General features: G+C 46.0%; 1 protein-coding gene across 5 annotated transcripts in view; it reads right to left on the reverse strand.

Annotated features, from left to right (window-relative positions):
- arhgef17 (Rho guanine nucleotide exchange factor (GEF) 17) overlaps positions 1 to 13,845 on the reverse strand; it is a 100,246-nt gene that overhangs the window by 29,775 nt on the left and 56,626 nt on the right. For all 5 annotated transcript variants that reach the window (XM_045724811.1, XM_014215311.2, XM_014215309.2 and 2 more), the window contains exon 2: positions 2,663 to 2,740. In XM_045724811.1, coding sequence (XP_045580767.1) covers positions 2,663 to 2,740 — 78 coding nt within the window. The remainder of the gene's footprint in view (positions 1 to 2,662; positions 2,741 to 13,845) is intronic.

Genomic DNA, 13,845 nt, shown 5'->3' on the forward strand with positions numbered 1-13,845 from the left:
GGCCTGGTACTCAGGGCTCTATTGTCCCTCCATCAGGTCCTAATGGCCTGGTACTCAGGGCTCTATTGTTCCTCCATCAGGTCTTAATGGCCTGGTACTCAGGGCTCTATTGTCCCTCCATCTGGTCCTAATGTCCTGGTACTCAGGCCTCTATTGTTCCTCCATCAGGTCCTAATGGCCTGGTACTCAGGGCTCTATTGTCCCTCCATCTGGTCCTAATGTCCTGGTACTCAGGGCTCTATTGTCCCTCCATCTGGTCCTAATGTCCTGGTACTCAGGCCTCTATTGTTCCTCCATCTGGTCCGAATGGCCTGGTACTCAGGGCTCTATTGTTCCTCTAACCACTCTGACATCAATGCAAATGCAATCTAAAATCACATCAAACACTGATCATCAAAACAGTATCGTGCTTTTAAAACTCTCCTCACTGTGATGATCAATGTGAAGAAAGAAGTTCAACAGCAGGTTGAAACACAGTGTAAAACATGGTCATAGTGGATGTTGTTTCAAAGCCTAACATCAGGAAATGGACAGCACTTTCTAAGGTGATGATTCATTCAAAACACCCACAACCATATTAGAGCTGATGCATCGGCATAGGCCTGTATATGAGCCCAATAAAACAAATGTAATTAAAATGATGATTATGTATTGTATAACAGAACAGCCTACCACATATTACACATGGAAGAAACACATGAAACAAAACTGATTTAAGATATCTTTGGTACATAATCGGTCTAGTCTATACTCCAAAATTAAAGTGTGGACTTTATTGTTATGCAAACTACAAAACAGTTACAACAAAGTAGAGTTCCAGTTAACAGACACATAGCATGATTAATATGTTTCTGTTGTTGGAAAATTACACCATTTCCCAAAGCCTTGTGAAATGGGAACACATCCAGGTAAACCACAGACATCATGAAACACGCACACACACTGCAGTGCTGCCGTGTGTGTGTGTGTGTGTGTGTGTGTGTGTGTGTGTGTGTGTGTGTGTGTGTGTGTGTGTGTGTGTGTGTGTGTGTGTGTCCTTGAGCAAGGCACTTCATGCTAGTTCTTCAACCCTTGGTCCTCTTGTAAGTCGCTCTGGATAAGAGCATCTGCTAAATGACTAAAATGTCAAATGTATGTAGATTGTTTATTAGTACTGTGTGAGAGTGTGTGTTTGCGGTTTGTTCAATGATCCGAGAGTGCCTGATCGATGGTGTGTATCCCCCACACACACCTAATTCTGTTTTGACAACATGGCACCTGGGCTTACTTAACATAGCCCCTCTCTCTCTCTCCTCTCCCTCTTACAAGCCTCTCTTCCCCCTCTCTCAACTGGCCTCTTCCTCTCTCTCTCACACACACACACACACACACACACACACACACACACACACACACACACACACACACACACACACACACACACACACACACACACACACACACACACACACACACACACACACACACACACACACACACACACCTTCCTTCTACCTCCCCCTTCAACAGACACTTTCTCTACTTTCCCCCCTCTCTCTTTACTTCAAAATCAAATTCTCTCTCAGCTACAGGTGGCTTACCAGGTGGCTTACCAGGTGGCTTACCAGGTGGCTTACCAGGTGGCTTACCAGGTGGCTTACCAGGTGGCTTATAAGACCCACAGTTAATGGAACCATGTGGTTGTAACAGCCAATCAGATCTATTTTATTACATACTCCATTTTGGAGCTTCTGTGGAGTGGCAGTTTCACTGCATTAAATGTTCTAACCGCTTCCCCGTGTTGCTATAGGAACGCTGCCGCGGCCACCTCTGTAGTGATCAGTGACAGTGAGTTAGAAAACACAGAGGCCAGCCCTTCTCCCTCGGTCCTCATTCTCTCCTTCCCCTCACTGGATATGTTTCCCTCCTTGTTGTGCACACCCACGCACGCACGCACGCACGCACGGTACAGGCAGAATCCTCCCACATGCCCACACAATATATTATGTAACAGTAGCTTGTTAAAGGCTGTAATAATGACACGTGTAGGACTGAACAATAAAGAAGCATTTCTCTATCAGCTTCTACTGTCTGAATGAAAGGTTGAACATCTCTTCCATAAAGAACTGTATCATCAAAGACCAGAGAGGTTGAACATCTCTTCCATAAAGAACTGTATCATCAAAGACCAGAGAGGTTGAACATCTCTTCCATAAAGAACTGTATCATCAAAGACCAGAGAGGTTGAACATCTCTTCCATAAAGAACTGTATCATCAAAGACCAGAGAGGTTGAACATCTCTTCCATAAAGAACAGTATCATCAAAGACCAGAGAGGTTGAACATCTCTTCCATAAAGAACTGTATCATCAAAGACCAGAGAGGTTGAACATCTCTTCCATAAAGAACTGTATCATCAAAGACCAGAGAGGTTGAACATCTCTTCCATAAAGAACTGTATCATCAAAGACCAGAGTAGGGTTGAGGAGTGAGGGTGGGTGGGGTCTGGGTGTGGTTGAGCCTGTCTGAATGAGGCAGGTGAGATATGTGGCTAAGAGGTGAGGATTCATTTAACATTAAGACATTGCAACTTCAACCATCTGTTAGCACTGGTGGTTCCTGTGTGTGTGTGTGTGTGTGTGTGTGTGTGTGTGTGTGTGTGTGTGTGTGTGTGTGGTATTACCTGTATCAGTGTCCGGAGCGACTCCACATAAGACTGCTCAGTGTCCAGGAGGGTCATCATGACATGTCTTCTCATATCCTGCAGGGGGAGACAACACTATGAGTGCTACTGCATAACACACACAATTTGGTTCGACTGCCATAAAAATATGGGTTTTCTGTTTACATGGTTTGGTTGGACTAACAGAGACAGTGGGAAGATGGTTCAGAGAAGTTAGTCCATCAATGAAAGAATCACTGAATGAAATGCATTAAGTCTTGTCGACAAAGAGAGAGAGAGAGAGAGAGAGAGAGAGAGAGAGAGAGAGAGAGAGAGAGAGAGAGAGAGAGAGAGAGAGAGAGAGATTTGCTTTGGCAAAGTAGAGACTTGCTCTACTTCACTTGCTTTGGCAATGTTAACATCGGTTTCCCATGCCAATAAAGCTTCTTGAATTGAGACAGAGAGGTCATTATCTCACGTCGATTTAGCAACAGTGGCTTTGTCAGTCACACTACTAAAGCTTATCTGAATCTGAGCGAAAGATCGAGACAGAGAGTGAGAGGAGCAAGACGGGGTGAGTCAGGCCAACCCAGCCAGCCCCAGGTGGCTAACGAGACAAACTCTCAGTCTGTCTCCCACACACACACACACACACACACACAGTTGCCATGCCAACCAGCAGCATCCTCCATCTTAGCCTCCCCGCGGCAACAGTTACCAGGGTTTCTGCTGCCTCTCTAGAGTTCCTTAGTGTTCTGTTCTGATGGTAATGCTAGTCACTAATCACTAGAGCTTCCTCTGAGGCAGGCAGAGAACTGTCTAACCCGCAGACCACTGTTCTGTCATAGGGTTCACTAACACACAAAGACACAGGATCAGAACCAAGCCATAGGGTCCAGACTGCCTCCGCTGATTCTGTTATTATAGGAGGAGAAGACATTAGTTTCCCCAGAACAAAACACGACTAAGTCAATGATCCCAGAACACACTAGAACAGACATGACTCAACAACTATTCTAATCAAATCTCCACCTCCACCTCCACCCAGCCAGACAGATCTGGTTCCTCTGAAGGGTTTTTCCGATCGGGGGGTTTCCTGGCCAACTGGCCTCTGTTTTCTCTTTATGGGTTCAGGCCCAGGTTGTGTTGTTATTTGTCAGACCCCAGGAAGACTAGCTGTCGCCATTGGTTAATGGGGATCCTAATAAAATCTATAAATCTATTATTAACCAGTGCAACAGAGAACCCAGACTCCCTCAACACTAGTAAACATTACCCTAAATACCAGACAGCTGGAGGCTGACACACAACTTCCTCTTCAAGAGAACTTCCATGTTTTCCTGCTCCGTGCCTCCTGCCTACCCACCGTGACTTAATAATAACCACACATTAACATCCCACATTTAGACCTGGGCATCTGGATCTCCCACAAGGCTCAGCAGGGGAACATCCATGTGTCCCTAGTCCAAGGAGGGTGACAGTGCCCTGTCACTGCAAAGTAGCAAGTGATTTACTGTGTGTGAGAGAGAGAGAGAGAGAGAGAGAGAGGGGGAGAGTGACGGAGAGGGAGAGCGGGAGAGAGATGGCTTTGCTAGATATTGTTGCATTTCACTGCACCTGCGATAACGTCTGCAAAACTGTTTATGTAACCAACAAACTTTGATTTGATTTGAGAGGGGAGAGAGAGCGAAAGAGAGAGAGAGAGAGAGAGAGCTAGAGACACTAGACAGAGACCTGAGATGAGCTCAGCAAGACTTCCGTTTGCAGAAGACAAAAGTAAACACACTGTAAAGAAACATAACACACTTGGCATGTTGTCCAGGGGACAGCTGGTGAGTTCAGTCCATTAGGATATCATGGCACACAGGCTTTCAGCCTGTGACTCTGTCTACCTCAGACAGAGTCACCTTTGACCCTGTCTCTTCCAGTATGGCAAAGAGATTAGGAACGTTACAGGAGGGTGAGGGAACTCCCTGCAGTCTAAAAGCTTAGTGAGACTATGTGTGAAGAGGTTGTGTGTGTGTGTGGTAAAACAAGACAGGTCTTCCTGAAACAATGAACAATGTTCTTTCAGGTTCCAGCTGCCTTGATTGGATCACACACACACACACACACACACACACACACACACACACACACACACACACACACACACACACACACACACACACACACACACACACACACACACACGACCGTGGTGGAATAATGACCAGATAGTTGGTTTCATTTTGGTAATGGGATTGCAGAGTTTAAAGGTAGAATCCTTCGTTGCTACAGCCATGTTGTGACTTATAAATTAATGACATATACACACATTGACTCTTGAAAAAACTATAGTGAACAAAATATAAACCCAACATGTAAAGTGTTTCTATGTTTCATGAGCTGAAATATAAAATTGCAGAAATGTTCCATTCGCACAATAAGCTTATTTCTCTCAAATGTTGTATTTACATCCATGTTAGTGAGCATTTCTCCTTTGCCAAAACAATCCATCCACCTGACAGGTGTGGCATATCTAGAAGCTGATTAAACAGCATGATCATTACACAGGTGCACCTTGTACTGAGGACAATAAAAGGCCACTCTAAAATGTGCAGTTTTGTCACACAACACAATGCCACAGATGTCTCAAGTCGAGGGAGCGTGCAATTGGCATGCTGACTGCATGAATGTCCACCAGAGCTGTTGCCAAGTAATTGAAAGTTAATTTCTCTACCATAAGCCGCATCCAATGTCGTTTTAGAGAATTTGGCAGTACGTCCAACTGGCCTCACAACCGCAAACCACGTGTAACCACGCCAGCCCAGGACCTCCACATCCTGCATCTTCACCTGCGGAATCGTCTGAGACCAGCCACCTTGACAGCTGATGAAACAAAGGAGTATTTCTGTCTGTAATAAAGCACTTCTGTGAGGAAGAACATATTCTGACTGTTTGGGCTGGCTCCCCAATGGTGTGCCTGGCTCCCAAGTGGGTGGGCATATGCCCTCCCAGGCCCACCCATGGCTACACCCCTGCCCAGTCGTGAAATCCATAGATTAATAGGGCCTCATGAAGTGATTTCAATTGACTGATTTCCATATATGAACTGTAACTCAGTCAAATTGTCGCATGTTACATTTATTTTTTTGTTCAACGTAACGTAGAAATGCCTCATGAGTTTAGCTCACCTGTCACACCTAATCACAACCTAAAATAAGCTTGTTTTACTCCAATGTTTGTAAGTCGCTCTGGATAAGAGCATCTGCTAAATGACTTAAATGTAAATGTAATGTTTGTAAACAAAGTAAATGTAAACAAACACTATATAGCCTTAAAACATGGTTAAAGATATAATTTTGATATCATGGATGGTCAGTCCTTGCATCCACAGCTCTGTTTATGAATTTGAGAGTAGTTACATTTCTGCAGGCCCATCCTTCAGCTTTTACCAAAACAGAGGAGGGGGGTGGTCCACTTTGTTATTGTTTCAATGAACAGCCACAGCAGATAAAGGCAAGATGGAGAGTACAAGGTGGATGTGATGATTATTCATTGACCTCTCCATGTTACCAGGACATGTGCTCACACACACACACACACACACACACACACACACACACACACACACACACACACACACACACACACACACACACACACACACACACACACACACACACACACACACACACACACACACACACACACACACACACACACACATAATATAATAACAACCCAATATGGCTGCTGGCCTTTAGTTCAAAGGCAGGGGTTTAGCCTGTGAGACTAGGATTGTTTTGAAGCCCTGCTCCTTCTGATGGCTTTGATTGGCTCAGAAGCTTTAGCCTGTCTGTTATTATAATTCTCAGAGGGGAAAGCGGATTGTATGTGTGTCATGTCAGAGCAGGCCTCTACTGAACTTCGACCGCTCAACTCACTGCTCAGAACGTTTACCAAATTTTACCATTACCACACACACGTAAACTAAGTCCAGTCACGACAGATCTGTCCCACAGCAGCCCACACCTGTCAATCAACCTGAGCCACCTCCCTTCTCAGTGTTAACCAATTAGATCTACTCTCCTAATGCTTCACAAACTAGAGAACAGGTGTCTCATCTGGAATGTTCCAGGCTGGTTGCCTAGCACCTGAGAGAGAGGGAGAGAAATAGGGAAAGGAGTAGAGAGCAGAAATGAGACCGACTGAAAAAATAAATTAGAGAAGGAGAAATGACATAGAAAAAGAGAGAAATCCTCTCCCCTCTGCCGTCATCACTTCTCTCCCTGGCGACAGTAGTCCCTAACAACCACTCTCTCTAGCAACAGCAGCATTACCCTTCTACTTCCCACGCCAAGTGAAACCAAATCCATCCCCTCTCCAGTCTCCATCCATCTCTCTCTCTCCATCCCCTCTCCAGTCTCCATCCATCCATCTCTCTCTTTCCATCCCCTCTCCAGTCTCCATCCATCCATCCATCTCTCTCTCTCTCCATCCCCTCTCCAGTCTCCATCCATCCATCTCTCTCTCTCTCCATCCCCTCTCCAGTCTCCATCCATCCATCTCTCTCTCTCCATCCCCTCTCCAGTCTCCATCCATCCATCTCTCTCTCTCCATCCCCTCTCCAGTCTCCATCCATCCATCTCTCTCTCTCCATCCCCTCTCCAGTCTCCATCCATCCATCTCTCTCTCTCCATCCCCTCTCCAGTCTCCATCCATCCATCTCTCTCTCTCCATCCCCTCTCCAGTCTCCATCCATCCATCTCTCTCTTTCCATCCCCTCTCCAGTCTCCATCCATCCATCCATCTCTCTCTCTCTCCATCCCCTCTCCAGTCTCCATCCATCCATCTCTCTCTCTCCATCCCCTCTCCAGTTTCCATCCATCCACCCATCCCTCCCTCTCTCTCCATCCATCCATCGCTCTCAATCCATCTCGCACCATTCATCCCCTCTCCGGTCTTCATACTGGTATGGTGACAGCCCTAGGTATGATAGCTATGGCGATACTGGTATGGTGACAGCCCTAGGTATGGTAGCTATGGCGATACTGGTATGGTGACAGCCCTAGGTATGGTAGCTATGGCGATACTGGTATGGTGACAGCCCTAGGTATGGTAGCTATGGCGATACTGGTATGGTGACAGCCCTAGGTATGGTAGCTATGGCGATACTGGTATGGTGAAAGCCCTAGGTATGGTAGCTATGGCGATACTGGTATGGTGACAGCCCTAGGTATGGTAGCTATGGCGATACTGGTATGGTGAAAGCCCTAGGTATGGTAGCTATGGCGATACTGGTATGGTGACAGCCCTAGGTATGGTAGCTATGGCGATACTGGTATGGTGACAGCCCTAGGTATGGTAGCTATGGCGATACTGGTATGGTGAAAGCCCTAGGTATGGCAGCTATGGCGATACTGGTATGGTGACAGCCCTAGGTATGGTAGCTATGGCGATACTGGTATGGTGACAGCCCTAGGTATGGTAGCTATGGCGATACTGGTATGGTGAAAGCCCTAGGTATGGTAGCTATGGCGATACTGGTATGGTGAAAGCCCTAGGTATGGTAGCTATGGCGATACTGGTATGGTGACAGCCCTAGGTATGGTAGCTATGGCGATACTGGTATGGTGACAGCCCTAGGTATGGTAGCTATGGCGATACTGGTATGGTGACAGCCCTAGGTATGGTAGCTATGGCGATACTGGTATGGTGACAGCCCTAGGTATGGTAGCTATGGCGATACTGGTATGGTGACAGCCCTAGGTATGGTAGCTATGGCGATACTGGTATGGTGACAGCCCTAGGTATGGTAGCTATGGCGATATTGGTATGGTGACAGCCCTAGGTATGATAGCTATGGCGATACTGGTATAGTGACAGCCCTAGGTATGGCAGCTATGGCGATACTGGTATGGTGAAAGCCCTAGGTATGGTAGCTATGGCGATACTGGTATGGTGACAGCCCTAGGTATGGTAGCTATGGCGATACTGGTATGGTGACAGCCCTAGGTATGGTAGCTATGGCGATACTGGTATGGTGACAGCCCTAGGTATGGTAGCTATGGCGATACTGGTATGGTGACAGCCCTAGGTATGATAGCTATGGCGATACTGGTATAGTGACAGCCCTAGGTATGGCAGCTATGGCGATACTGGTATGGTGAAAGCCCTAGGTATGGTAGCTATGGCGATACTGGTATGGTGACAGCCCTAGGTATGGTAGCTATGGCGATACTGGTATGGTGACAGCCCTAGGTATGGTAGCTATGGCGATACTGGTATGGTGACAGCCCTAGGTATGGTAGCTATGGCGATACTGGTATGGTGACAGCCCTAGGTATGGTAGCTATGGCGATACTGGTATGGTGACAGCCCTAGGTATGGTAGCTATGGCGATACTGGTATGGTGACAGCCCTAGGTATGATAGCTATGGCGATACTGGTATGGTGACAGCCCTAGGTATGGTAGCTATGGCGATACTGGTATGGTGACAGCCCTAGGTATGGTAGCTATGGCGATACTGGTATGGTGACAGCCCTAGGTATGGTAGCTATGGCGATACTGGTATGGTAGCTATGGCGATACTGGTATGGTGACAGCCCTAGGTATGGTAGCTATGGCGATACTGGTATGGTGAAATCCCTAGGTATGATAGCTATGGCGATACTGGTATGGTGACAGCCCTAGGTATGGTAGCTATGGTGATACTGGTATGGTGACAGCCCTAGGTATGGTAGCTATGGCGATACTGGTATGGTAGCTATGGCAATACTGGTATGGTGACAGCCCTAGGTATGGTAGCTATGGCGATACTGGTATGGTAGCTATGGCAATACTGGTATGGTGACAGCCCAAGGTATGGTAGCTATGGCGATACTGGTATGGTGACAGACCTAGGTATGGTAGCTATGGCGATACTGGTATGGTGACAGACCTAGGTATGGTAGCTATGGCGATACTGGTATGGTGACAGACCTAGGTATGGTAGCTATGGCGATACTGGTATGGTGACAGACCTAGGTATGGTAGCTATGGCGATACTGGTGACAGCAGGCTAAACACAGTATGATGAGCTGTCTGCCATTCCCTTCCGTCTTTCCCTCCCTCTGTATCCTCACTGAGCCTCTCAATTGGACGACGCTTTGCGTGTGTGGAAGGAAATTTGCAATGTGACACAGAGCACAGAGACACGGAGCTCGTACCTAAAAGAGAGGCTACTTCGGTCACATGGACGTGGTTTGGGTACGAAAAGTCTGACACGGACCAGAAAAGCGCAAAATATGCCGCAGGCCGGTCCCGACAACAGGCTCAAACACCACTACCCTCTTTCACCACCTACACAAGAATCATGTGAAACAGTACGGAGACAGTCTACGGATGAGACCCAAAGAAGTACAGTCGAGTGCTCAAAACAAACCCCCGACTCAGACGATGGAAGGAGATAACAGCTGCTGTTACAACTTACATCTGCAAAGACATGGCCCCGATTTACACAGCCGAGAAACGGGGGTTTCGTGAGTTGGTGCTGACACTCGACCCAAGGTACCAAATACAAACTGATATGTGACACGTATTAATGCAAAAATAACATGCAAAACAGGCAAGCCCCCAAATAAATAAATACATTTTAGGCCAATATTTATTTTGTTTGCAATTATAGTTGAAGTGTTTTCTATTTACCTTTTCAGATTTTACACATTCATATTTTATATTTTGTTACGTGCTTAACTGAACATTTGCACAGGTTCTAAATAAAATAATCAAATATGAGTATGTACCTTTTTATTTTTTGAGTATAATTCAAAATGTAATAAGAAATAGGCCTTTACATGTGGTAATTTTATATAAACTATTTATTCATTGAATTTACATAAAATGTGCTATATCGTGATATGTATCGTTATCGGGATATGAAATGACCTATATCGGGATATGAGATTTTAGCCATATCGCCCAGCCCTATCACCTGTTCTATGGAAAAAGGAGAGGGACACACATGTTGCTTGGTTCATGGAGGCATGAGAGAGAAGTTACATTTGGTGATGACTATTCAGAGACACATACACACCACAGCCAGCCAGACAGCCAGCCAGCCAGCCAGACAGCCAGCCAGACAGCCAGACAGCCAGACAGCCAGCCAAACAGCCAGCCAGCCAGACAGGGGAGGGTATGCTGGGTTTGGGAGAGGTGTTAAGTAGGTGATGGGATTAATCGTATAATTCACTCAGCTCTAATTCCATTACAGAGATATGACCCTGCAGAGAAAGCGAGAGAGTGAGAGAGAGACAGACAGAGAGGAACATTTTACATTTGGCTAGAAATTCAAATGATCTTAACAGAGAAAAAATGTCCTCCTGTGCGTTACCTAAACTCAGCCAAAAAATAAAACGTCCTCTCACTGTTTACTGTGTTTATCTTCAGCAAACTTAACATGTGTAAATATTTGTATGAACATAAGATTCAACAACTAAGACATAAACTGAACAAGTTCCACAAACATGTGACTAACAGAAATGGAATAATGTGTCCCTGAACAAGGGGGGGTCAACATCAAAAGTAACAGTCAGTATCTGGTGTGGCCACCAGCTGCATTAAGTACAGATGTACCTGTTGTTGCACCTGATGATGTACCTGATGTTGCACCGGATTATGTACCTGATGATGTACCTGATGATGTACCTGATGATGTACCTGATGATGTACCTGATGTTGCACCTGATGATGTACCTGATGATGTACCTGATGTTAAACCTGATTATGTACCTGATTATGTACCTGATGATGTACCTGATGTTAAACCTGATGATGTACCTGATGTTGCACCTGATGTTGTTACCCAACTCTTCCACCAAGGCACCTGCAAGTTCCCGGACATTCCTGGGGGGAATGGCCCTAGCCCTCACCCTCCGATCCAACAGGTCCCAGACGTGCTCAATGGGATTGAGATCCTGGCTCTTCGCTGGCCATGGCAGCACACTGACATTCTTGTCTTGCTGGAAATCACATACAGAACGAGCAGTATGGCTGGTGGCATTGTCATGCTGGAGGGTCATGTCAGGATGAGCCTGCAGAAAGGGTACCACATGAGGGAGGAGGATGTCTTCCCTGTAACGCACAGCGTTGAGATTGCCTGCAATGACAACAAGCGCAGTCCGATGATGCTGTGACACATCGCCCCAGACCATGACGGACCCTCCACCTCCAAATCGATCCCGCTCCAGAGTACAGGCCTCGGTGTAACACTCATTCCTTCGATGATAAACGTGAATCCGACCATCACCCCTGGTGAGACAAAACCGCGACTTGTCAGTGAAGAGCACTTTTTGCCAGTCCTGTCTGGTCCAGCGACGGTGGGTTTGTGCCCATAGGCGACGTTGTTGCCGGTGATGTCTGGTGAGGACCTGCCTTACAACAGGACTTAAAGCCCTCAGTCCAGCCTCACTCAGCCTATTGCAGACAGTCTGAGCAGTGATGGAGGGATTGTGCGTTCCTGGTGTAACTCTGGCAGTTGTTGTTGCCATCCTGTACCTGTCCCGCAGGTGTGATGTTTGGAGGTACCGATCCTGTGCAGGTGTTGTTGCACGTGGTCTGCCACTGCGAGGACGATCAGCTGTCCGTCCTGTCTCCCTGTAGCGCTGTCTTAGGCGTCTCACAGTACGGACATTGCAATTTATTGCCCTGGACACATCTGCAGTCCTCATGCCTCCTTGCGGCATGCCTAAGGCACGTTCATGCAGATGAGCAGGGACCCTGGGCATCTTTCTTTTGGTGTTTTTCAGAGTCAGTAGAAAGGCCTCTTTAGTGTTCTAAGTTTTCATAACTGTGACCATAATTGCCTACCGTCTGTAAGCTGTTAGTGTCTTAATGACCGTTCCACAAGTGCATGTTCATTAATTGTTTATGGTTCATTGAACAAGCATGGAAACAGTGTATAAACCCTTTACAATGAAGATCTGTGAAGTTATTTGGACATGGTCCTGAAAAAGGGACGTTTCTTTTTTTGCTGAGTTTATATCCCCCCACTAGAATCCCCCCACTTTAATGAAGATTGATTTTCCCCTCCAGGATGGAGAAGCTATCATTTCCAGGCCCAGGGACATGTCTGTGGCGACCTAAATTCCAGAACTGGACAAGAACCTGAGACCCTCAGATCACAGGGGGACAAACACCTACCTGGAGGTGACAGCATTCCCTCCCCCATATGCCCCCTTAGACCCAACTACGACAACATAACCAACAAAAATGGTCACAACTCCTGCAGGTCTGTCCCACGCTTAGTATGTACATAGTCAATGGTAGGCTTCAAAGGGACTCCCACGGTAGGTACACCTATAGCTCATCTCTTGGCAGTAGTACAGTAGACTACTTTATCACTGACCTCAACCCAGAGTCTCTCAGAGCGTTCAGTCAGCCCACTGACACCCCTATCAGATCACAGCAAAATCACACTCTACTTGAACAGAGCAATACTCAATCATGAGACAACAAAGCCAAAGGAACTGAGTAATATTAAGAAATGCTATAGATGGAAGGAATGTAGTGTAGAAACCTACCAAAAAACTATTAGACAACAACAAATTCAATCCCTTTTAGACAACTTCCTGGACAAAATGTTCCACTGTAATAGTGAAGGTGTAAACTTGGCAGTAGAAAGTCTAAACAGTGTATTTGACCTCTCAGCTTCCCTATCAAATCTAAACATCTCAAACAGAAACCCGAAGAAAATGAACAACAATGACAAATGGTTTGATGAGGAATGCAAAACCAAACAAAGAAATTGAGAAACCTTTTCCAACCAAAAACATGGAGACCCAGAAAACCTGAGCCTACGCCTTCACTATGGTGAATCACTAAAACAATACAGACATACACCAAATTACCGTACGACAGACCACGTATTCACCATGCACACCCTAATTGACAAACCAAAACAAAGGCAAAGTCTTCTCATGCTTTGTTGATTTGGGCCCCGAGTGGCACAGCGGTCTAAGGCACTGCATCTCATTGCAAGAGGTGTCACTACAGTCCCTGGTTCAAATCCAGGCTGTATCCCATATTTATGTTTATGTATTATCCCTTTTGTATTTTCACTATTTGCACATAATATGACATTTGAAATGTCTTCATACTTTTGTGAGTGTAATATTTTCTGTTTATTTCACTTTTGTTTGTTATCTAGTTCACTTGCTTTGGCAATGTTAACATATGTTTC

This window comes from Salmo salar, chromosome ssa09 (genome assembly GCF_905237065.1).
Source record: "Salmo salar chromosome ssa09, Ssal_v3.1, whole genome shotgun sequence".
Lineage (NCBI taxonomy): Eukaryota > Metazoa > Chordata > Actinopteri > Salmoniformes > Salmonidae > Salmo > Salmo salar.